This window comes from Polypterus senegalus, chromosome 12, assembly GCF_016835505.1.
Source record: "Polypterus senegalus isolate Bchr_013 chromosome 12, ASM1683550v1, whole genome shotgun sequence".
NCBI lineage: Eukaryota > Metazoa > Chordata > Cladistia > Polypteriformes > Polypteridae > Polypterus > Polypterus senegalus.
Genome location: NC_053165.1, coordinates 80,760,391 through 80,787,183, shown reverse-complemented (window position 1 = coordinate 80,787,183; position 26,793 = coordinate 80,760,391). Strand labels below are relative to the sequence as shown.

At 32.1% G+C, this 26,793-nt stretch overlaps 1 protein-coding gene across 9 annotated transcripts in view; it reads right to left on the bottom strand.

The window, feature by feature from the left end:
• Positions 1-26,793, bottom strand: part of LOC120541180 (nuclear factor 1 X-type-like) — a 255,393-nt gene that overhangs the window by 174,345 nt on the left and 54,255 nt on the right. Inside the window, exons 1-2 of one of the 9 annotated variants that reach the window (XM_039772575.1) lie at positions 22,686-22,705; positions 12,159-12,690 (exon numbers count right to left, since the gene is read on the bottom strand). In XM_039772575.1, coding sequence (XP_039628509.1) covers positions 12,159-12,576 — 418 coding nt within the window. In that variant the 5' untranslated portion in view covers positions 12,577-12,690; positions 22,686-22,705. Of the gene's footprint in view, positions 1-12,158; positions 12,691-13,456; positions 13,517-13,780; positions 14,173-22,685; positions 22,706-26,793 lie in introns of those variants that run through there. The other 8 variants (XM_039772576.1, XM_039772580.1, XM_039772582.1 and 5 more) reach the window with 8 other exon arrangements.

Genomic DNA, 26,793 nt, shown 5'->3' with positions numbered 1-26,793 from the left:
AAGTGCAGAGGGAAAAAACTTCCAGAAGAACAATCATCACTGCAACACTCCACCAATCTGAGTTTTATAACAAAGGTGGCCAGATGGAAGCATCGCCTCAGTAAAAGAGACATGAAAGCCCACTTGGAGTTTGCAAAAGGTCACCTAAGGGACTCTCGGACTGTAGGAAATCAAAATTGAACTGTTTGGCCTCAATTCTAAGCATTATGTCTGTAGGAAAGTTGCAGAGAAGAATGGCAGAAAATCCCCAAATCCAGGTGTGCAAGGCTTGTCACATCAGACCCAGGAAGACTCCGGGTTATAATCGCTGACAAAGATGCTTCAACCAAGTATCGAGGAAAGGGTCTGAATAATCATGTCAATGTGATATTTCAGTTTTTATTTTATTTATAATAAATTTGCAAAAAGTTTTTAAATTTTGTCTTTGCTTTGTCATTCTTGGGTGTCGAGTGTTGCATTATGTAGGGATAAATAAATTGAAATGATTTTAGCATACAGCTGCGACATAAAATGTGAAAAAGTGAATGTACTGTAAATGAACAATCCATTTGTGTTTTCTAAGTTAGCAATACACAGGACACTGCAAACAACAAAGGGATCTGTTTGTAAAGGGACTAAATATAATTATACTCAATTCTGAAATCCATAAAAATGTAAAATGGATGGAACATGTGGGTTTTAGATGTTGGCTATATTGATGTTTATATTCCTAGTCTTTACATTTAGTCAGTGACAAATTCATAAACTATATTACTATAATTTACATTTTACACAAATTAATTATATTGGTCATTTTATTAGAAAACAAATACATGGATAAAATATGTCTCAATTTTAACAGAAGAAAAGTTTCAAACTAATTAAAAAAAAATCAGTGTTTGCCTTATTCATTACAAAAGTCTCATCTCATAGACAGCGATTGGAAAATGTGATTTGGAAATGTGCGCCTTCATTTCCAAAAATGATGACATTACTCTAGACGCTAGATATAATGTGTCACGTTCAGCAAGGTCGGCTTTGGGTATTTTCTGAATTCTGAATTAAAGGGAGAACATTGCAGCATGTTGTCTGTCCTGAAGAAACATGCAGCATTTTGCAGATATTTAATGTTATAAGAAATAGAAAAAGTTAAGTGCAGGTGCAGACTGTCAAATTGCTTGCCCCATTATTCTTTAATTGACCCTTTGAATCTTTTAGTTATGTTTCAAGAAAAGCTAAGAGTTTGTACTTCCCAACTGTTTTTAGGCGCCACATGTGAAAGTACATAAGTGCAAGCAAATGGATGACTGAATTAATGAAGTGAACAAACAGACTGAGATATTGCAATCAGCCATGTGGCAGGCTTATTTGTACACATTCTGGGAGGTAACAATCTTGGTAAGCAGGCAATTATAAAAGTAATTTTAAAGCAACATGAAACAGAAGCGTATGTTGAATATAGAATTATTTTTGAATTGCCCTTAGTTACATTTTAAACTAATAAGAATGGGTTCAACTTCCTCCAAGCAACCTGTGTTCATTCTTAATTCAGAAGGACAGTCACTAGTTATTATTGCTGTATGCCCTGAACAACTCCTTTGGATTCAGGTATTTTTTTTCTAAACAAAAATCTTCAAGTTTCTTTATATGTATTCATTCAAAACTGCTATCTTGCTGTGATTTTTTTCAGTACACATGCCTGCATGTGCAAATGAATGGCTGCTGTTACTTCCTGTTCTGATTGTCTTGTGCTGTTTTTAATTCATTGAAGCACAACTTTTAATAATAACTGAAAACAATTTGGCACCCTGACTGAAAAGCTGCAGCTGCTCCCCATTTTAGGACACATGGCCCCTCAACTATCCAAGCAGTGTGGGGATGGGAATGGACACCCTGATGTTTGTTGGGTGCCCTCGGAAGACTGCTTTTAAGACAGATTGTTAGTTGAGGGGTTAAATCTGCTATTCACACAATGCCTTTCGCCTCAGCAGGGGGTCAATTTTGAAAATTTTCTTTCAAATCAATAACAGATTTTACTGAGATAAGGATCTTCATTACGCTACTGTGTATTTTATCGTTCTGTGTGCTGTACTAGTGCTGTGTCCCCTTTTTTTTTTTTATGAGGCTCACTTCACTGTAGGCATGAAGAAAACGAATCTCACCGCCCACTTTCAGTCTGTTGCTAAAGACGTGCTTTGCGATTGAGGCGAAAAATGATCACAGTAGATGTACATATGTTCCAATTTCTGAAGATATATAACAAATGCATTGAAAACATTATCACATTGACAGAGTTCCAGGCTTGTTTTCTTGTAACTTTCCACAATAGATGAAAGACAGCCCCTTAAGGAAAAAAGAACATCTCTGTTTACACAAAGTTCAGCCAGACCACCAGACAATCAGGCCTAAAATCCAAAGAAACTGCGCATTCCCCTTAGCTCTATAACATTTAAGAAAAGGTAGCTATCTTTTCATTAGTAGTACTGGCAGTTTCCTTCAGTGAAAAGAAATGGTAAGCAGAAAAAATATCATAGTAAATTTATGTCAAGGAAGAGAAATTCATAATAATCATTCAGACAAAAGCTGAGAATTACAGTGGGATGCACTAGAAGTTATACACGGTTCTAATTAGATACCAATCTCAGGTGTTACTATTGCATGCAATGCCTCAGATATATTAACACTGCTAAATAAAATGTAACATTATTTAATTACCATAAACTGCAAAACTGCACACTTTTACTTGACTGAGAGAGACAAACCAGACAATGTGATGTTTCTTCTGCCATATGATATTGCCCTTTTTTTGTCATGGTAGAGCCACATAATTCAATTAAAATCTGAAACTTCATCTTTTATCTGGACACAGTTCTGTCTTGTGTATTAAGTTCATCTTAATATTTTGAGAAATAAGTCACAAATCTTAATAAATGTTATTCATCTCTTTTAGCAAATGTATTTAACTGATATTTAGATTGTAAAAAATTCTGTTTTCTAAGAAATGGTTGCCGAAAATATTTTGTATCAGTTTAAAATGTTTAGTTTAATTATATGAAGAGGAACTGAATTCAGTATTTTTGTGTATGTTTCATGTGAACAGGTTTGCTCGATTTCTGTTCACATTATGAAAGGGATAATTAACCAAGCAGAGAAGCACATAGACACTTTTATTATCTGGTCAAATGCTACACATTTTTCTTTAAAATTAATATCTGCATGTGTAATAATTCTAAGAAATTATAAAGTTGCATGTTTAAATAACACAATCAAACGGGTATTCTGTCAAGTTTTAATTTAAACTGATAGCCAGAGAAATGTATTTGAAATATGTGTCAGATTTTAATATTGTAATTCTCGTTAGAGCTATCTTTTTAAATAACTTTAAAATTCATTAAGAAAACACATTTAGATAGACCATTATGTAGTTAGATATTTCTGTTTAATTTAATTAGTAAACAGGCCTATTTTAGAAATGTCAAACTCATTAGAATTTAATTCTTACTATAGATTAATATAAATTGAAAAGACAGGTTAAAATATTAGGTAACAAAAAATGTAATATGAAAGAAATACTCATCTTTTGTTTAGTGTTGTAAATAAATAACACAGTCATAGAAACAAAATGTAAATGTAGAAAAAATTAGAAAATGAATGTGAATGCATCAGGTACATTTCACATTAATTGTAATTAGAACATAGTACCGCATAGTATGCCAGTTTTACAAAGAAACATTTGCTTTGGTGAGGTTAAATAGAATGTGCATACTTATTTTCATTTAAATAAGCAATCTATTAGTTGTAAAATATGCATTTGAAATGGGAAATTCTATATGTGTGCAAATTGAAATCCACTAAAGAGCACCTTATTTGTTAAATACACACTTTAACTTCATATATGAAAAAAGTGAAAAATCTCTGCTGAAAAAAAAAAGTTAACAACACAATGTATCAAATTTTCAAATGTATCTGATTTTTGTATATGTAAATGTAATTTTTACCATATTCACATATGGTACCATAAAATGTGTGTGTGTGAGTATATATATATATATATATATATATATATATATATATATATATATATATATATATATATATATATATATATAAAATAAATAAATAGTATATGTTCAAGTATACATATGTGTGTGTGCATACACAAGCAAAATACAAGAGAACATTTTAACAAAATGTACTGTCAAATTTAACTGCTATTTTGTTTGTATAGATTTGCTGCAAATTCTCAAACCCTGGGTAAATTTCTGCTATTGTGCAGCTAAAGTGTGTTGTAACAATAAACCACCAGTGTATCTGTGAACACTTCTCCACATGTGCTTGCTGATGCTGCTTCTAGACAGATATGTTAACAAAGCTTCCTAGCTATTGCACCATGTTGGCACCAACAGCAGTTAGGCTCAGAGCTGGCAGATCTTGCGCAAAGCTGTGGGCAAGGGTACTTACAGCTGCCAATTGGTGTATTGCTTTTTTGTTAGTGTTGTTTGATTTAATTTGTAATTTTCAAGCAAATAATGAGTTACTTTAACAGCACACTGTAAAAATTAAAAATTAACAATGTGAAATACGCAGGAGTGCTATTTGTCATGTCTTGCTGTCAGTTCCTGGAGAAGTCTGTTTTTGGTTGATTGGAATTTCATATCATATATTGGTTTTTCAACATTTTGTTCTGCTTCACTGCTTCCTTCTGCATTGCATAAGCCATTTTAGTGTATAAACAGTGTAGCTCTCAAGGCAGTATAATGAGCTAGATGACAGGAGTTGCTTAATATCACAATATGAGTATGCCTACAATAATGAAATATTTTTTTAGCCCCATATTCTCCGAGTGAGATATAGGAGTGCCCACAAGAAAATAGATTGTGATGTCGATGGCTTATTCCACCAGACTGAATCGCATTGAGGTTTGAAATGTTTTTCTTGTTTACATTTTTGTTATATATAAGCAGTGCTTAACATGAAAAATTACGTATTCACAATGTTTTAATTCAGTTTGAGCCCAACTATACTGATAGGTATGGAATGAGCAAAATAAATTGCTGAACAGGGACAGGGTAAAATTGACCAAGATCTTCTATATCTCCTTTTCATATTTTTCTGGAAAATATTTAATTGTGAAATAATTTCATCAGGCATCTTCATGCCTCTTAAATTAGAACATTAGCCTTGTAATTCACAGCCCATGGGTTTTACCTGAAAATCAGAAAGAAGCTTTATTTCCAGTTATTGTCCACAAATCAGATTCTTACCAGATGTTTTTTATATATTAGGATGCTTTTACCATTCACTGTCTCTTTGTCTATGTGTAGTTGATTCATGAAAGGGCAAGATGACTAGTACATTCAACTCAGGTAAGGATGTATTTTGCAGGTGCATTTAAAACATATCTACACACCTTCCATCCCATTGTTTTCTGAACTAAATTAAAACCATCCTCATACAAACAGTGCATAAACCCAACATTTCTGGACCTATATATTGGTTATTTTTCTACTTTCCACTTGAAATTTTAAGCACTGTTTTTGGTGGATATGCTACATAGTACCTAAAGCAATGCAGATGAAACATTCTAAAGACCACGGATAAAAACTCTATATACATACACAAAGAACAGGTATGAAGTTTACAGAGATGTGTCTATAATTCCACCACAAATTAAACCAAAAGACAGACACATACAAAAGTACACACTTTTACATAAATGTCCATTGACACACACCTACACCCACATGCTACCCTACACATACTCCCACACAAACACTCATATGCTCACACACCTGCACTCATGCATCCTCACAGTAAAGCAGGGATGCCTGCAATCCTCTTACTCAAAACAGATGCATGCTTTACACACACATAAACTGAGGATAAATGAGATGTCTGCCCTAAGATGACCTCAGGGATTTTGTGCTGAGAATGTTTTGTCTTTGATTCAGGTGTGAGTCCTTAATGCAGTGCCTCTAAACAGAATTTTATATTTTTTTTAAATGAGATTAAAATTGGTAAAAGAGATTTTTTGTATGATACTGTATATCCATTTGTAAATTTTACATAATAATGGTATATATTATTTGTATGCTACCATTTTTTTTTTTGAAGTTTCACCTTTTTATGTTTTATCTCATTGGTGATGTGCATATATACAAAGACTTGTCAAGTTACTGTATAAATATTTATTATATTCGCATATTTTGAGCATTTGTATGTAAATGACAGACAGAAAGAATAACAGTGAATTTGACTTTTAACCCTACACAACCTTTACTTACTATACATCAAAGTGTATTACAGGAAAGCTTTCAGTTTAATCACTAAATTACACTAAACCTCAGTTCTTTTAATGCATGAACAGCAGAAATCTGAAATTCACGTACCATTAATCTGAAAATGTATTCAAGGTGTGTTTAATAGTAATAAGTACATTTATTATATTGTTAAACATGTACACATATAATAAAACATCCAAATGCAAGTGCTAAAAAAAAAGTTTGTGACACAAATGTATTGTGTTCTTTTGGAATTGCTCTTCATAATTTCTCCCTTCTCCCTTTATAATAGTCCACTAGTGAATTAATTATAAAATCGAGAGACACACAATAAATAACAACTGCCTGAATTTACTTTATTCTCAAAAAGCTAGTGCCACCATCCAAATTGTGGTCAAGTTTAAAATGTGGTTATGGTGACCAAAAGGATGGGAAGATTAAAAGCCTCTAAAAACTGACATGTAATGTAGGCTATGAAATTCTAGCATGGGCAGCAGCTTGTCAATGTTTGACACATTTGAGAAAACACCTGAAAAATTTTTAAATGTCTCCTGTATAGAAATTATGTTTATTTATAATTTGTACAGGATATATCAGAAATATAAACATGATTTTTAAATATTTTCAATTAACGCTAAAGCTTTATTCAACAAACATACAATTTTTATAAAAATTTCATGTAAAACACATTATAATTAAGAAAAAAGCCTGTAAATTTAGCTTGTGGGCACATTTATTGAAATTTGTGCAAATTATTGTGACACTTTTTATTTTGTACATGTGTGACTATGTGTGTATATTTATGTACAGTATATGCACTATACATATGTAGACTCAAAACACGTTATATATCTGAGTATAGTAATTGTATACAACTGGTAAGAATTTATTAACAGCTTCTGTAAAGAACTGTTTAAAACATTTTACAGATTATAGCTTTTAGAGAAAGTTGTGAATTGGACAGGTGCTTAGTTTTTAAATTACTGGCCCAATGTTAAGTGAAGGCTTTTGTGTGTTTTTTTTTTACCAGCTCCTCACCCTTCAGCGCATAACCGGTGCCAGTCTGGATATATGCTTATAACATTAACTTACCTATTTCTGGATTAAATGGGATTCAGAATATTATGTTCTCAATATCTTTGTTGGAGTACCCTCTCTAAGTTAAACTGTAAACAGAGACTTAATAAACTGATTACATTTAAAAGACTATATGTCATCAAATTAGTCCATTAACCCACAAAAGTATATAATAATGCTAATAATAATAATAATGATAATAATAATAATAAAACATATGCCACAAATGTAAAGATAAGCATGATTTGCTTTAATTTTGTTTAACTTGCAATGTGCTGCATGAATGTTTGCTATGTTCTTAAGTATAATTTTTGGTATGTATACCTTTTATTTTTAGTTTTCTGCATTATCATTTGCTTGCTATAACCGTCAAACAATGTCGACTCATTAACTGGTTAGCTTGACAGGTGGAAAGGGTTAAGGGTTGTTGAAAGCAGCAAGCCTTTAAAATAAAATTTTGCTTTGATCCATAAACAAAAAATATCAGAGTCATTCCATTTTTTGCATGTTGAGCAATTGCAGGAATATTTGTTTATTTTAAGCCCCTAAACCCCCATAAGCAAATACATGTATAGAGAGATTCAGGAGGAATCAAGCCCAAACAGCTAGGAGACAATGTTGGCAAGGTTGCCAAGTCATTCTTAAAACCGGCAGATTTTATGCAAAGCTGCAAGCATGAGTGCCAACAGCTGCCAATCAGTTTATTGCTCCTTTTTATTATTGTTCCTTAAAAAAGAAAAAGTATGCGAATCCATCCATTATAGCCAGCGATAATAAATTGTAAAAAAAATATATGACACAAATGGCGAAGAGACCTAGCACTGTTAATCTCAGTTTTTTGGGAGATTATGCCTTGTGCAGTACAGATCTGTGGCACTTTCCAGCATGCTACTGGCAGAGTTCACACCTAATCAACCTCTTAAAGAAGCTCCCACTCTCTCCACCCCCTGTCCGTCTGTGTGTGCGTGTGTGTGTGCACATATGTGGTGTGGTCACACGAAAATTTTCCACTAAACCTATTAAGCAAAAAACATTTTAAGCAAGATGCATAAGATATATTGGACTAAAAACTAAATTTCTACTTTACTCTTGCTCAGTTCATCATGCTTGCTTCAAAATCCTTTTAGAAATTATTTTTCTGTGTACATCTTTATCAAAATGTTTTAGCTATATACACCTTTCAATCAATTAAAATATTTTACTTTTACTACATATATACAAACAGTTAAAGAAAATGACTTTACTCAAAGATGTAAGTAACATCTATATTACTCACAAAATTAAAGGAAACAGCTCCACGCTGTGATAAGAGGAGTCTTCGGAAATAGTCTTACTTTGTACGTATGTCTTAGAACATCTGAAAAAGCATGCATGTTTACACCTTTTTGTGCTAGAATTTAAAATGATATTGTTGAAGCTTACTGGGAAATATTTATTTTTATTGTTGGATACTATACTTCCCTTTTTGTCTTAGTAATGTCTGTTGCCCATTACACAGACGTATCTATTGCATATTGTACACAAACTTTCACATTTTTTTACACCCTTGGAAATTTGAGACATAAAAAAAATCAACTTTGGGACACTGAATCACTCACTCAACTTTGCAGATACCAGGGTGAAGGATGCTTTTGTTAAAATTTCTCTCAGTAACACAATAACACCCAATGCAATGCTTTCCAGTATGTACACTGCTTTCATTCCATTATGCATATTGGATACATACATACATACAAACTCAGTGGAACATATTATTTGTCAGAGGTACATTTAGATTATTTACAAAGCAAAGGCACATTTTATGGTTCAGTTTGTGTATCTGTTTTTACAAATGGAAGAAAATACTTTAAGGGGCCTTTTTACATGCCCAGCAAACAATAAAAATTTCAAGATTGTTTTTTTTTATTTTAGAGTACACCTAAAAAGAAAATAAGCATACAAAGATTGTTGAAGATCACTTACAGTCAGTTATCTAATATTATTCCGTGCATAAGTATCTGTCCTTGCTATTAATGCAAAACATATGTCCATTATTTATTTTTTCTTTAGAGAAACACAATGTTGGAATAATTTTACTAAGTAGTACTCTCATGCTTATAAAACTGCAACAAAATAAATGTTTCACTGTTTAATTTAAAACATCAAAGGTAGCTTTAAGAATTAGCCTCAAACTAATGTTATTTTATTCAGTAATGTTAAGATGGCTAAAACCAATTAAACACCACTGCAAGTGTGGTTTATATTGAGCTGTACATATAAATGTAAGATATATTGCTAAAAAAAACCAAAACAAGTACGGTATGTTTCTGTTAAATTATATGGTGCGTTCTTTTCTTATTTATATACTTTTTATTCCAAGGCCACACACGTGTAAGTTGATAAGCAGATGCAAGAGGTTGTGTGGTTGCACAAATACATAATTTTAATTTAATAACATATTGTAAACTTTTTCCAGCTTTTAATAAAAAGCCAAAATCAAATCACCAAAACTCGCATCATTCAGAAAGGGTCTAAAATACATACATTCAATACCAAAAACAAACCAAATGCTTGCCACTTCTATATGTGGGTCTCCTCATTGTAGAATTAAACTTATTTAAGAAAGTAAAATTGGAATACTGTGAGCTAATTATTTTTTTCAGTCAAGCAAACTACTACTTTATTATATTGCATCACCAAAGAATACAATTTCAGAGTGTTTAAACCATGAAAGAAATATGTGTTTATATGAAAAAAAGGCAAACATGCCAGTATAAAACAGCAAATGCCTTTTTATTTTAAATACATATTCTTTTTGTAATAATGGCAAACTGAACAAAATCAGTTTTCATTTGAATAACTACTCACTGCATTGGTGTCTGTGCTAAATTTAGATGTAAATAGACAGTGAAAGGATATAAAATGTATATTATTATGCAAATACATTTATATTTTTAGTGAAGAATAATAATAACATGTGCAAATTACTTTTATATAATCATTTATTAATAATGAAACAAAACCCACACGTGTTCATTGAAATCTTTGAAGTAAATAAAATCTTTTTATACATTCAGGTTTGAAGTGACAGACTGACTAATATATTTTTTTTTGAAAATTAGCCTTCCTTGCAAATATTTCACCTTTAGATGGTTGAAATAAACAGGTCTGCCTGGCCATTTGTCTGGGAATGTAACTGAAGGTACATGTGAAAGCCTTGTGTGCTGCTCTACCTGTACACTCCTATTAAGAACGCAGCCAAGTCGCAGCTCATTTTGATACTATAACACATTCCAGTACACCTCAAAATCAGTTTGATTAAAGGCTCCTAGTTAATAGCTTAAATCAGAAGCAACAGTGTGTCCATAAAAAGTAGCTGAACTATAGGATCACCGTCCATTTCTGACTTTCATCTTTGTAGACACAAAACTGCATCAGTGTTGCATTCTTAATCCACAACTACCTACAATAACTAAAAGAAGAAAAGCTTTTATTTCTGCCCCTTTAGTGCAGATACTAGCTTTAATTAAAATAAAAATCACAATAAAAATACCAGTTTTATTAGATCTAGATCTTGGAATCTTTAGAGCATTTGTGTATAGATACAAAGGTAAAATGAGTATTTAGTCTTGGCTACTACACTTACAGTGAACACACCAGCAAAGGACTGTACCAGCAAATAAAAAAAAATCTCTACAAAGGCATTAAATGTTACATTGTCTGCAAGTCTGTACAGAGTTACTGTAAGACCTGCAGCTGGGATTGTTTGCAATTTTTTTTTTTATCAAATGACTGTCCTTTTTTGGTTTCTTTAGAAAAAAAGTGCTTTCATTTTGTGGTTCATAGGTGTTGGATGTACCAATAATGCCAAAGGCAATGCTTATAAATGAATACCACAGCTACGCGGAAACAACACACACATGACAGATTTAAAAAAATTATATACGAGTCTAGAATTGCAGAGAAGCTAAATGACTGATGCCAATTCTATGTAGAGTAAGCCACCTCATTCTTTAATATTTCTCAAATGCAACCCATCTTATAACATAATTTGTTTTAATATGCTCTTTCAAAATGTATTTTCAAATATGTCTAGACTATCAGAACTTACATGGTTTAATATTTTGGCTCACTGTGACCTGGGGATGTGCCAGGTCTTTTCCTCATCAAATGAAGAAGTCAGGAACAAAAGCAGTAATCCAGTGTATACCTTTTAAGTTTTTTAAAACATGTCACTCCATTTATATATGATGTAAGTTTAATTTTACACTGCTTTGAATTATTATTATCTTTTTGTTAAAGGCTGAATCAAAGCATGTAAGTCATTGAGTCATTACGTTGTATAGTGCCTTTTATATTGAAAATTATAAGATTTCTACTGTACTATAGACAATATAGTTCTTATAATTCATTTACTGGTAAGAGTAAATTGGAACCAGTATTTAGAAATAGCCATCTACAGCTGTTTACGGTATTATACACGAAAAGGCTAACGTTTTTGTATATAGTTGTTTCATCTTTAAATGGGTAACTTTACAATAAAGGCTTAATTTCATGTAATTCCAAATAAGTGCAGTACAAACCAATAGAACATTAAAACAAGTCAGCACATTGCCCCTTATAATTTGATTGCTGCAGAATGTATTATAAGGCAAGATACTAATAAAGAAGACTAAAAATTTAGATAAATAAATATTTGTGAAACAATCCACAGAGTCTAATGAGACTTTATATTTGTTATGTCTATTCCACTAGGTCCTGGGTTCATTAGTGGACACATTGATACTTGTAGTAATTAGAAAATTCTGTGTATTTGTGTGTTGGGTGGCATGCATGACCTACCTGGTGAATGAACGAAGTAGGCTAAGTAGAGGTCCAGTTCCTTAACCGACACCCCAATGTGGTGTGGCTGGACGCACAGCCCTGGGTTGGAGCACTGTGGAGACTTGACTAGCCTCTCTCCATCTGTGCTCTCGAGGGGACTGCCCTTGAAGAGGATCACCATCACCAGATCCAGCCTCCACACCTTGTCTGCCTGACGAAGACAGTCAATGCGTCGGATCTTTCCCTTCTGGTCGGGGTTGGAGAGGACGCAGCAAGGTGGCTTCTTGCCGGTAATGGTCAGCACGAAATCCTCTCTGAACTCTGGCCGGATGTCCTTGCGTAGCTTGGCCAACAGACGGGATGCCCATTTCTGCTTGATCTCAGGTTTTTCACCCAGAAGTTCATCCTTGACTGCCCTCTCTTCATCCTTTGACATGCGCTTCTCGTGCTTCTTGAAGTACTTGCGTTTACGGGCCTGCAAGTTGAACCAGGTGTAGGAGAAGGCACGGACATGGGGAAGCAAGGCTTCAATAAAAGGGTGAAATTCATCCTAGTGAAAAGAAAAAGACAAAAGTTATACAACAATCTGGTGGTGGGGGATGAAAAAAATTAAAGTGACACATTTTATTATATTTTAATGCTTATGTATCCAGAATCACATAAATAAAACCAAAAAATGTTAGCCATATCAGTCTTTATTTTCTATAATGCCTTTACTAGCAGACACCTTCATTTTGCACAACAAACCGGAACGAAAATGAATTTATAAATGTCAGATTTCGGTGTCATACCAGACAAATGCATATGATATGTTTTTTCATCTTGCTTAATTTATGCTGCCCACAGTCTGATCACTGTCCTTAGATGGATTGAATGCACAATTTTGATTTCCATTCCTGAGCTATATGTTGAAGTATAAAAAAAAAAATTGGAAGAATGAAATATATCAAAGCTTACAATAATCCCCTTTTGTTTTTGTTCAAAAATGCAGCATTTGGCAACCTTTTCGGAAATCACGTGAGATACTTGCTTTTCATATTGGGGGAAAAAAATCACTGGAAAAAATGGATGTGACATCCTTTCACAGCGGCATAACATCACTCACCTTCATGACATCATATTTATTTGGGTCATGGTAAAGCTGACAATAATGGTCATCGTACATCATACCTTATTGTTCAGCAGTATGAATAATTTTTAATGCATTACACAAGTTCCAAAAAAATCATTTAAAGTAATACTTAACAAAAAACATAATTTAAAACAATACAGATTTTATGTTTTTATATTTTTTTGTAAAAATAACACAAACAAACCTTTGCTGAACTCTGGATTGGTCTAAAGTCCAGAAAATCCATTCTCACTGTGAACTTCAAAACCTGATCACCTCATATGCTGTATGGCAAAGCAGAAACATAATGCCTCCCAGTACATTCGTCTGACAAATTTGATAGGAAGTTTTTGAAGCAAGAGGTACACATGCAAAAATGCGCAACATACAAACGTATGTATACATGAGTACTACAGTGCATATAAATACATAACACAGCCATTTATATCAATTGCATATTCACTTGAAGATTATTCCACTCACTCCTTTTTAAGCAACAATGAAAATAGCCAAAAAATTAAATAGTTACCATTTTGTACTTTCATCATAAATTCAGCACGTTGGTTGTAGAAAGAAATAATTTAAAAAATCCCTCTTAATCTTTTCCAACAAAATGTAACTGGTTTTATGGGGTAAAAAATAATAAGTACCAAAAAACACCCTAGTCTCTTCCACAAAAAAAAAGACCGGAGGGATTTTTCGGAGCTCTGACAGCAGTAGCAGAAGCGGGAAGGAAAAAATTGAAAAGGCGTGCAGCTCGTGCACAAAATTGTTTTTAAAAACAAAAATTAGGGGGGGAGAAGAAAAAAGAGGAAAGCACTTTCTGCGTCCAAAATAAAAATAGAAAAAGTCCTTGGCAAACGAGCAAGTGATATTTGCTTAGATCTTGCGGCCTGTCTATTAGAAATAGGGGGGGGGTTTAAATCGGAAATTGTTCTAAGAAGAGGACAAAATCACTGTTGGAAAAGCATGCAGGACCGCTGGCAAAGCCGAGTGCCTCTTCTCGTTTTCCCCCCTTTTTTTTCTCCAACTATCTCTTCCCTCTCTCTCTCTCTCTCTCTCTCTCTCTCTCTCTCTCCTTCCACATTCGTTCCCTAACCATCGCCCGTGCCTTTGCCAGTGTGTGCAGGATCCACCTATCTGGCAAAGAGACGCCTTCTGGACAGCCAATACGATTGCTTCAAAAAAGGAGGGGGCTGGGGGGAACTAGTGAGAGAGAGAGAGAGAGAGACAGAGAGAAAAAGAGAGGGAGTAGCTTACTGAAGCCATGTGCAATTTGCCAAATAGACAAGTTCATATCTAATGAATAAGCAAAGTCTAGAAGATATGAATTTTTCATACACTACCCCAGTTCCATCCAATGCCAGCACACACGCACACTCACACACACACACATTCACATCCATAACCCCTCTTCTCCACTGCTTTTATGGCATGTTGGCACAGAATGCCATGAGAGAAAACAACCCCAAAATCCCATTAGACCCTGAAACACACAGCTGCTGCCTGCTTTAAATCAAGAACAAAGAAGCAAAATAGTCCAAACGTGTTCTTGAGTTAAATTATAATACAAATAATTTCCAAAAATTCAATTTAAGAAACTCTGAGGTTTACACACAGCTGTGGTGTCCTGCAGGTAAAAATAAATACCTTATTTTTGAATATTAAGAGCTGCTGATCTACAACTATATTCTCACTATTTATTTTGTTTTCAAAAATTAAAAGACCCTAAAAAGCACAGTATTAACAATGTATCAAAGAGTAACACATTAAAAGCAACTATATAAACAAAATACCTCAATCAATACTACGAAGTTGAAATTTAGAGCTGTTGAACAAATGTGTGGCATATATGTATATCCAGTTAAATGATTCACGCAAGGTATTATTTTTAACTTCATAAATTTAAAGGTAGTTTAGCTTGTGCCAGGAGCAGAATATTAGGCTTTTTTATTAAAAGAGTGAATGAGCTTATTTTATTTTTTATTTAAATTGGTATTCATTTGCTCTGGCAAACTTCCAATGGCCTTAGCAAATTCTTTTCAGTTCCATAGCCACCCCATAATATATAAGAAGCCCATTCCCTGGTCTTGTGATTCTGAAACACAACGCAGCCTAACAATAGCAACTGGCAGCTTTCGCCACTACACCTATTGTTAAACGTCAAATACCTGCAGATTCAGCACTGGCAGGCATTTGGTCTTATGTTCTTGACCGTCATATATACTGATACCAGGTGCTGTTTGCAGTTTACTGTAAAAGCTTAATTAAGTAAATGTTCAATTCAATGAAGTCAGTTAAATATAGTTTTTGGATTTCGTTTTGAGAAAGTAATGTTTTTTGAATGCACCAGAATGTATTTTGTCAGTTTCTAAGTCAAGGAGCAGGCAGAAATAGGACTGGGATGTTGAAATTATTGGAAAATGAGAATTCTCCAAACTCAAGAAATGTATTTAATGCAAAATCCTTCAGCTGCAGAAGTATTCAAACTTGATCTAAAGTACCTTTGTTCATCAGACATACATTTAACATGAAAACACGTGCATTTATTTAATAAAATGATAAGGTATGCATATAGATTTATGGATTTCATACTACTGCTCAAAATTGTAACCAATCTTTTGCAACACATGTTACATTTGGAGACTGTCATTGATGAGTGAATTTATTTTTTTATTAACGTATGTGTTGTCACAGTACCTTTATAGCAATGGATAAGCATATTTGATCTCTCATCTAGTAAGAGGAACACAGATGAAACAGCACTGTATTTTAAAAACAGTTACTGAATCACACAACTCACATGCAGTAAGTCACCATATTCATCACTGTAAAATCAATATTAATAAAAATAAAGTATATTTAATGTCTGAAGTCATGAAATATGCATAATGAAAAGCACACAGTGTCAAAGATCCAGGCATCATTAAAAACACTTGACTTCAAATGTGTTTTTATTAAAAAATACAGAATCACCTATGTTTTGTTTCCCTAGACCATCATAATTGAAGTCATTCTGAATATTTTATTTTACTATCTGTATGTCTTCCAATATAGTCCACTGGTCAATGGTATTATACAGGTATGTGCATCTAGATATCGCCATAATATTTTTTTTTAAACTGCGGGATTTTAAATATACAATTTATCTGAGTACAGAATTGTATTCTGTCAAATCATAGATCTGTAGAGTTTAAAATATATTAATTGTTTAGAGTTGTACATGGTTTAAAACTCATTGTTTAAAAATGTGTAAATAAAATATGCCATTAGGATTTTAGAACTTTAAAATTGTAATATATATATATAAACTTATACATGTTCTTATAAAAATATTCTGAAAAGGAACTACATTAAATAAAAGTATGACTTATAAAAAAGTTTACCTGCAGATGTCAAGCTGGAAAGAGAAGTTTAACCACAGAATAATAATTCTGATTTTGTGTATGTGGTATAAGCCTATCGTTAGAGAAAAGAACTATATAAAAATGTTCTTGTGTAAAATATTCCAAAAAGTTTAGTAGTCATTGGTTAATATTAAATATTTTTTATAAGTACAGATCTAGACTATATATTAATCATTTTCAGCAACAACAAAATAGCACTTTTACTTTACTGTTTTTCTTTTTTAATCTTTCTAGGTATATATGGTAATTAAAAAGGTTCACATTTGTTCAAATTTGATTTCTGCAACGAAGCCAAACATTTTGTAATATATTATTAAAGAGATAGCTCAGGCCTTGAAAAACAAATATCAAACTAGTTATAAGTAATATTAAAATCACTTTACGTTTTGGGAAGTTTCTCATTTTAGATAGACTAGTTTGGAAAAAAAACAATTATCAAAGGGAAAATGGCGTACTAAATCTCTAACAGCAGGCCAATAAAAAATAAAATATTACTGCAAATGAAAACTTAAGAAGCGTTCATTGTCACAACCTGCATTTTAACACAACACTACGTACAGCACTGAAAACTAACATGATTTACTTTACAAAGTCTTTCTTGACAAACTGATCTACAAAGTGAGAGTGTTAAACAACTGGCAAAAAGATTACAAAGTTAAAAAAAAGCTGTCTATTTAATGTGTGAACATGCCTGATTAAATAAAAAAAATGATCAGCAGAAACCACGCACGCACACACACACCCAAACACTCACACAGTATTAAAAAAGCATTGTATTTTAATCCTTACCTAAAAATGAAAGCCACTTTATGATCAAATGAAAATTAAATGCTTTTACAAGGCCTTATCTATCACTGAAACTCTCCTGATATTTTCTACGCACTAAAAGCCAGTACAAGAGCTATTTCAATCATAGTTAGTCGTTCAGCTTGAAAATAACTCACGGCTTCTTTTCACATGATCCAAAAAAAAAAAAAAAAAGAAATCCCTTAGAGTTTTTGCAGATTGCAGTACTTAAACTGTTTTTTGCAGTTTGGAAAGACAAATTGCTTATGGTCTCGGGCAAAGAAAAAATAAATATTTTCTGTATGTTTCTTTTTCTTTTTTATTAATTTTTTTAGCATGTTACTTGGTGCAGTATTCACTTTTAATACAGATGTAAAGTCAGATCCAGATCACCTTGAAGAACTTAACAGTTATGTGTTATTTAAAAATCGATGCAGGGAGATTTTGACTTTTCAGCTTACAGTTTATGGTTCACTAATAACATATAAGTTGAGAATGGTTCTCAGAATTGTCTCGGCTGTTACACACCCAACATTTTGTATATTTTACAGATATATGAAAATACTACATTTATATGCAAAACAGTTAGGCAGTTGATTGGAAACTGTTTCAGATATATTTGCTAATGTACAGTATAGAAATGGCAAAATTAAAATATGAAAAACAGCAGGAAAAGGCACATACAAAAGAGTGAATAACATTTTATTTACCTTTACAGGACCATCTTAATATTCAGAAAATAATACTAGTAATATAAATTTCTTGCTGTTGATTCAGAAATATATATACAAACACCATGAACAAATGTTTTAAGCTTTTATGAAGGTGAAAATGTAAAGTATATTGTAGGAAGTGGAAAAATAAAAGTAATTTCTTTACAAAAAGCATAATTAAAGTTTACTTCAAGGCATTTATTAACAGTAACATCTACATAAGGCCTAAATCACTAGATGAACCTTCACGGCAGCTTCACATATGTCATATTGGTATTCACTTAAAATGACGCTAAACTTTGGATGTGTTAAGTTATGAATAATTCCACATTATATAATTTAATTTTTATAATTTAAAAGTTTAAAATGTCATAGCTAAAAAAAATAGCTTAACATTAAAAGGCCACGTTGTTTGTAATATACAAAGGTAGAGAAGGTAATTTTAGAAAAAATATTTTCTATTTGTAAAAAATATGTTTGCAAACAAGCAAATTTAAACTAATTAAATGTGAAGAACTAAAACATACAAGTAATATGAAATCTTACTAATCAGGCCAGTGGGATAAATTTCAAAGTGTATAATTTTGGATTATATAACTATATATAATTATAAATGATTAAAGTTTATATAAATATTTTTTTCTTTAAATGACTCAAATTGTTAAGTATGATAATGTGTGTGTGTGTGTGTGTGTGTGAGAATGTACATAAGAATGGTTTGCTTTCCCTTCCAGGTTTAGTTCCTGACTTCTGATGTTTCCAAAATAAACTTTTGTTCTCCAGGACCAGTAGTTTTAAAAATTTACGTGGAAAGTTCATCAGTTGATAGAAATTCAAAAACGTTAAGTTTAATGTTGCTAAATCATAGAACATAATTGGCCATTAGAAAATCTTCTCTAATTAACAATAAATTTAAAAATTAAAAGTAAAAATCTTAGTTGTGCAGTTGACACATTTAAGTTTTGGTGGCAGGTCTCCAGTCTGTACCAATATCTGTTCTAATTTGGGGATATGGAAAGCACCATATTAAGTGGATATTATCCTTGAAGGTAGGTAGGTGATTTCCACAGAAAGCCCTAACTAATGGCAGTTTTTGCCATGTTAAATTTTATTTTCAGTCTGTACTTAATATGACTTGTCTACAATGAAGCATGCAGAAATTGAAATAAAAATTAATTACTGGACTAATACTTTTATTATAATCATATTTTAGTATTTTGTATTTGGCAAAATTTATTTTTAATTGATTACATATAAAAATTGTATAAATAATTGTTAAACAGTATCCGAAAATGTGGTTAATGCAAAGTAGTGTTCTTTATTGGGCACAGTGAATAATTCCTTTATTAGAGAACTTTTTGGATGTTTTGAAAAACAAGTATAATTCTACAATGTTCAAAAGAGCAAAACATATTTACTAAGCTAAAACAGTTGAGGTGAGACTTCAAGTTACTTGGCATCTCCAAGCGGCAAAAACAACCAAAAAAGAGCCACATAAAACTGTCAGGCCTTAAAAGAGTTTTGAATTGATGCACATGAAAAGGAAATTTGTAAGCTAAAAAGGAAGGCAGCTCAATGAAAAGTGCAAAAGCTGGAAGGCTGAAACTTCACACCAACAAGCTCAGCAAGCACAGCCCTGAGAGTCTGAAAAAGACAAATACCTGAACTACTTTTGGACACACCCTTTCTGGTTAAAAATAAAGAAAAGAAAAAGGTGATTTATTTAGACATAGGAAAATAAAAAGCACCTGTCTTGTAAAGATACCCTTTAGTAAGCCACATGTAAGGAAGGAATGAATATAACAAAAATAGAATTGTTTTCTTTCAGAAGTTGCTTTACTAGTAATGCAAAATGTAGTTCTTTTTGTAACTGTACACCACATGAAGGCCATTAAAAAGCATGCAGTGCATATGGTGTCGTTACCTGCTCTGTGCAGTTCTTCAAAACTGTTTTAGATTTATTATTCATTATAGCAACTCACTAGTGGAAACACTGAATATGCATATTTTATAGATTTTTCATACCAATGCTCTCATACAAACACAAATTTAAAAAGTTTACCCGTTTATTGTAAATTTTTATATTTATCCAGGAATTAAATTTCAGGTTCGGCAAGTTTTCTTGACTGTCTACATTATATTGTTGGTACTGAACTGAACAGAAAACAGCAGCGTGAACAACTGACAAAACAGAAATAAATTATCAGTAATGTTTATTTAGTATACATTCTAAAAAAAAGTCTCAAAGAGAGCAAAAGAAGAAAGCAGCAAAAGATTTCACATTAGTGATTAAAAAGAAATAAAATACTATATTACTGACAAAATGTACATTTTAAGTGACTTAATTTTTAATGTGTTCCATACATGATACTGAAAGTAATTTGGTGAATGGCTGCTTTTACTAAGTAAACTTATATGACTAAAAGAAATAGGAGACAAGTAAATTCTATACCACAATGTTTTATTCCGTTTTCGTTCTTACCATAAAAAGCCGCAAATATTTAAAACTTAACTCTGCTAGAAATAAATAAATGTGTTCTGATGATTGTGAATCATGTTAAAAACACTGGATTTTATAGTTCAAAGTATCATACTTTCAAGTAATATGTATACAACAGAAAAAACATTTTACATAAGAGACATAAATGCACAAATTGCAAGATTATGAATAAAATTATATGGATCACTGAACATCAAACGTAACTGTTTAATCTTCAGTAAGCAAGACAAGTACTTTACTTTAAGCAGTTTACCATTTATTTTTTTATGAATACGTTTCATCATAACCATTAAAAAAAATGTATACATTTGTAAGTTACCTGGCAGAAACATCCAATCAGAATCTTTCAAACTTTTAAATGCTAACCAAAGGATTTAAATCTGGTCCTTGCTGGCCAAAAGCTAAATAATTTACCTAATAATTATAAACAATTTTTTATTTAAAAATTATTAAAACCATAATAATTCCTTCTATGACAATAAAAACGTTTTTGTTCATATCAAATGTTTTGTTTATAATTTTTGGAATGTATTAAATTTTATATATGCTTAAACTAAAACAGTATTTTAAGCATATTCATGTGTTTGCTTTAAAACCGTTAATTAAATACTCCTTGAACTATCAAAATGTCCAGTTTTTCTTTTTTTAAAGGCCCTTTAGCATCTCCATAATGAAAGGTATCTTTATGAACTTTACTAATGTATACTAATAATTTTTGTTAATGAATCGATTATGCATTTTTTTCCTTCACTGCAGTGACCTGAATAACCGCCACAAATTAAGCAATGTTTTCTTCATAAGGGATTAGTCGGGCACATATAAATGGACCCCCTGTGTCAGTTTGAATAGCTTAAAAAATGTGCAAGTCTTGTGTTACTACACAGGTCAGGTGTTGGGGTTGCTGCAAGATGTAGCTTTCCCCGAGGCTTTTAGCAGTGACAATGCCACAAATACACTTTTTTTTTTTAACAGAACTGTCACTTTATTAAACATAAAAACAACAGTAATAAGTAAATCTGTAAGTTCTAATGCATTTAAATTTCTGCCTAATTCCTTTGCATTCTGTTATGGAAAGAGCTATAAATTCTTATTAAAAAAAAAGTAAGTTTCACAAAGGTAACAAGGAACTTGTGGGAGTCACAAGGGTTTTACATCGTAAAGTTTGTAACTCTGCAATTAGTTTTTAAACTGCATACATTTATTTATAAAAAGCATTGCAAAAGCAGTAAACAATCAACCTATGCAGTATTTTATCATATTTATCATGAAATAAATGTTAGACGTGACTGCTTTTGAAAATATCCTAAATAAAAAAATACAAAGTTAATGTTTCATATGACTTACACATTCCCTCCTTATTATTCCACAGTATCTTCAGAAAGTCATTTAACAGTGTTACAGTTCATGAAAAATCAGGACTCAAAATATTCTGATTGTATTATACAGAATCTGTCATACTTGCTTGGATAATTATGCTTAGCTGAAAGGTCAATGAGTATTTTACTTTGCCTGAACAGTTGTTTTATTGAAGGAAACCAATGTGTAAAAATTGTCCTTTACCAAGCCAAATTGTTAAAAAAACTAAAAATATTAATTTACCTGCAGGGTTTAGACGAAAATTATTTAACTTAAGTAACAAGATACTTAAGCTGAAAAAATATTTGAATGCTGGTGAGGCTCTGTTCTGAAGCAATACAGCAATACAATAGTTACTTTTATTTTTCAAAAAAAGCTTGAAAAATCTCAGTAATATATTAGTATATAGTATTAGAACAATGCCGTTAAAACAAGCAAGCAAAAGAATAAACACTCCGCAGCTAAATTAGTCATTTGGTACTGGAAAGTGCTTCTGATGTTTGAAACAAACAGGTTATTTAAGTACTGCACTACATGTAAAGGAAACAAGTAAGGTTTAACTCCGAGACCAAACATAACTTTACGGCATATAAAATTGGGGGGAAAAGGGGGGAAATTGTCTAATCGTTTTCTTTTGACTGCTTGTTTAAGAACAAAGTATTTCAAACTTACCACAATTGATGAAGCTGCCATTCGCACGCTAATTCAGGAGCCTTCAATTAAATATCAGGTGGTTCTATATTCAGCCGAAGTGATGAGAGGCGTACTTATGAGAAACTGAACCGAAAGAGCCCCACGCATTATCGACTAATTCTTCGTAACGGAGCTCTTGTTGGAAACTGATTTTAATTCTAAGGTACTGCCAATAACTGTACCCTAACCCATCATATTCACTATAAACAATGACATTTGTTATTCAGATGACCGGGCAAAGCGCTCTTCTGAAATAAAGCGCAACTTCGCGTGCAATTAAACTTTAATGAATTTAAAAGTTTAAAAGGTTATTTTCCATGTGTGCAAATACAAAAAGCTGCAAATCAAATCAATTAGTAGTGCCGTGTCACTTTAAACAAATTCTCCCGTAGATCACTCTATAAAGAAAAACATTTTTACTTTGAAAATGTGTCATTATTTCTTATTTTTAAAATCATATTACAATAATGTATGGCCAATCCGTAAACCTCTATTCCACTTCTTATTATAACAAGTCATCTATTACAGTTTTTTTTTATATTATTTGCTTTTTTCATAGATGTCTTTAAAGTTCTTTCTCCACGGGCCTTTACTTTATTTCAATCCTTTCTTATCGAATATTTTCACCCTTTTATTTACGTTTTCTTATTATTTGTTGGATTTCTGTGTATAAATAAATTCGTTATATAGTTTAATATTTCTTTCGCTACCTTTATAATCTGCTTTTCCACTGAATTTTCTTTATTCATGTTTGAGTTTTTACTGGGTTTATTTCTATTCACTTTAATATGTAATCAATTTTCCCCTGTTCTGTTCCCTAATTTTGATCATTTTTACATATAGATTTGGTGCCATTTTAGATTTATATGTTACACCACAAATAGATGTAATCATCAATTTAGTATGCTTTCTTATCTGGTCGTTTTAATTAGAATTTGATGTAAATTGACTAATACTGATAGTCTTAATGGGCATAAATTGCAAGTTGCTTTATATATTTTTAAAACTCAAGGCCAAGCATGTTGGGATAATTATATATTTATAACCATTCATAATTATTATATAATCATAAGTTATAATACGATAATGTAAATGTGTTACTTTGACGATTGTGATGATAGAATAATAAAAATATTTTTATGAGTTGTAAAAGAATGCATTACTCCTGTTTTATTTTGCCAAATGAATTGTCTACTTTGTCAAATAAACCCTTTCTAATTTTAATCCTCGTTTTATACAGATATTGCTTCATGTACTGCTCTTGGTTGCAAAAACCACTGTCTTTGTACTTTTTGTTTTTGTTTTGTCTTTATTTCCTATTGATTTTAGACTTGCCAGTCACACTGCCCAGAGATCTTAAAATTTAAACAAACATGCTTTTCAAATCGAAATCTGAGTAATAATTTGCTCATTAAATCAGCTTACTTTTAAAATCTGAATACAGTAGTGACATTACTTAGAATCATAGCCACAACAATGTGTGAGCTGTGAAACCCATGAGTAATAAAGACTATGGAATAGATTGTTACATTTTGATTAACCATTTACATTTTCATCTTCATGATGTACTAGAATACAATCAAATTAAATTTGTTTTTGAACAACAATTTATGTAACTACATTTTTGCAAAAAGTATAATTTTTCCACAAATATGTAATAAACCTACTACAGTAATTTTTCTGTATCTTTCTTTAAGAGTTACCATATGCTATAGAAGTGTTTAGGAGTTGCTGGAAAAATGTTGAATCAGTGCAGAGCTCATGACTAAAATGAGTACACATGGTCTTTTTATATCAGCACCCAAACAAAACTTATCTTCGTAAAATAAAGTAAAATCATTGTTTCTATCTATAACTTCACTGTAGCTATTTCAGACATTTCTCTAAATATAAACCACAAAAGCTCACTCTAAAACTCAAGATGTTATTGTGAAGTGTTGCAAGTCACTGGTTTCTATCTGGAATTCAGGCCATGCATGATCCGTCAAAAGGAATCAAGGCCCAACACTTTGTAAAGCAGTGTGCATTGTGGAGCCCAAGAAAGGTGTCTGGCTGAAAGGCGATGGGTGCGCTTGAGCCAAGAAGCAGCACTTCTGCCTAGGCACAAAGGCGCCGTTTTACTAAGGCAGTGCTCTGCTGCAAAAGCTAGGCTGCTTTCTGTTGGGACAAACTAGGTTTTTGTTTCATAAGTATGAGTAATCTGTTTCGACAGGGCATTAAAAAGCTGCTGGTTTCAACATAGTGAAACAATTGTACACATTTCCAAGTGCATTTAAAAATAAAGATTCCCTTTCTTATTAAATGCCTTTTTTACACAAAAAATACACCTGCACACATTTAATAATATATTATGCAATATTTATGATTTTATCCTTACATCTATTCCATGAAACCACTCACACTGAAAACCATGACCTCTTGTGCAATGTCACATTAGACTTGTTACTGCTGCTTTTTTAGACTAAGACAGTAAGAAAAATGTTATATTTAGGTGCATCATATGCAAATACAGTGAAATAATAGTAATGCAACAAACCCAACCTGACATAAATAAGAAATACATGTATAAAAATTGTTGGGCTTATCAGACACCAAAAAATGCAAGAGGGGCCCCAGAAGACATCTTAGATCATTTTGCCACCTGAAGATTTAGCATCTGGTAAGGTCGTCATCATTTTCAGATTACAAACCATTTGGGACTTTTAGACTTTACCTGATGCACTTCAACCCCAAACTCATAGGTTTTTTCAGATTGTTAATGGCCTCAAAACATATTTTTTAGGTGTTTTTAAATTTATCTGAAAGACACACAAGATTAATACAACTGATATGTTCTGCTATCTATGGATCACAATTAAGAGGTGCTATCATCTGTTTCTTTTGTGCAGTTACAACCCCTACACACCAAAACAGCAACACATCCACATAACTACTTGAGTACATTTTTTACATACCCCCATCCTGAGCAAATTTATGGTGGATGACTATGACTACCATGCTTTTTGAGATTTGGTAGGAAGTTGGAATATCTGGACTAAACCTGTGTAGTCATGACATGAATATGCAAATTTTTCATTGTAGAGTGCTTATTACTATGGCATGCTAGCTCTTAAGATCTGTACTTTACACATATGTATAATTTACTTGTTTCCACATATGTTTTCTCTGTTGTTCTATCACATCTCAAAGACGTACATGCTAAGCTATGAGAAGACACTACATTTTCCTGCTGTATTTAGGGCTGTAGATGTGTGGAAAAGTGTGTTGTATACCAGACTGGTTTCCTAATCGGGGAGGCTGGTGGTTTGAATGTAATGCTGCCTTGATAGGCTCCAACTCTTTGTAACCCACAATTCATTCAGATTATGAATAGATAAATGGGTTTCACTGGTTTCTTTATCTCTTCTAACCACATATTGGTTTTGTGAAGTAATCAGAAATTTTCCAGTACAGTGATCCAGTATCTAAATATTGCTGATTCTCTGCACAAATACATTATGTTAAAATAAATCATTACCCTATTATTAATCTGTAGTAGTAATACTACAATTCCAATATTAGCTGTCTTTGTAAATTTCAGTACTGAGAATTTAAAATGTATTTTTGGTATCTTCAAGCTTCAAAATTGGATTGATGTACTTAAAGTATTGATTCACTAATAGACTATAATGTAACAGGTACCACTAAAATAACTTAGTGAATGGTGCTTCTTGAAAGCTAGCTGGAAAAACACAGAAAATGAAAAAAATCAGAAAATATCATTGATATGCACACGAACAGCCCATTTTTATCGCTGTATGAAATCAGCTATTACCAGGAGATGTTGAGGAACTTTAGAATATTAATTAAGGAAAACAGAGCAGAATCTGACATTCAAAGTATGATTTCTTTTATGTTTAATTGGTTATTTATAATGCATGTTTCTATGTATGCTATATGTGTGTAGCATGATAATGAATTTTACTGTATTTTGCTTTTAAACCACCTTGTTATTGTGCATGTTAGTGATGACTGATTGAAGCCTTCATAACAATTTCCTGTTAGCTCTAAGCAGAACACAACACACTGAAAAAACGGACTGTTCTCA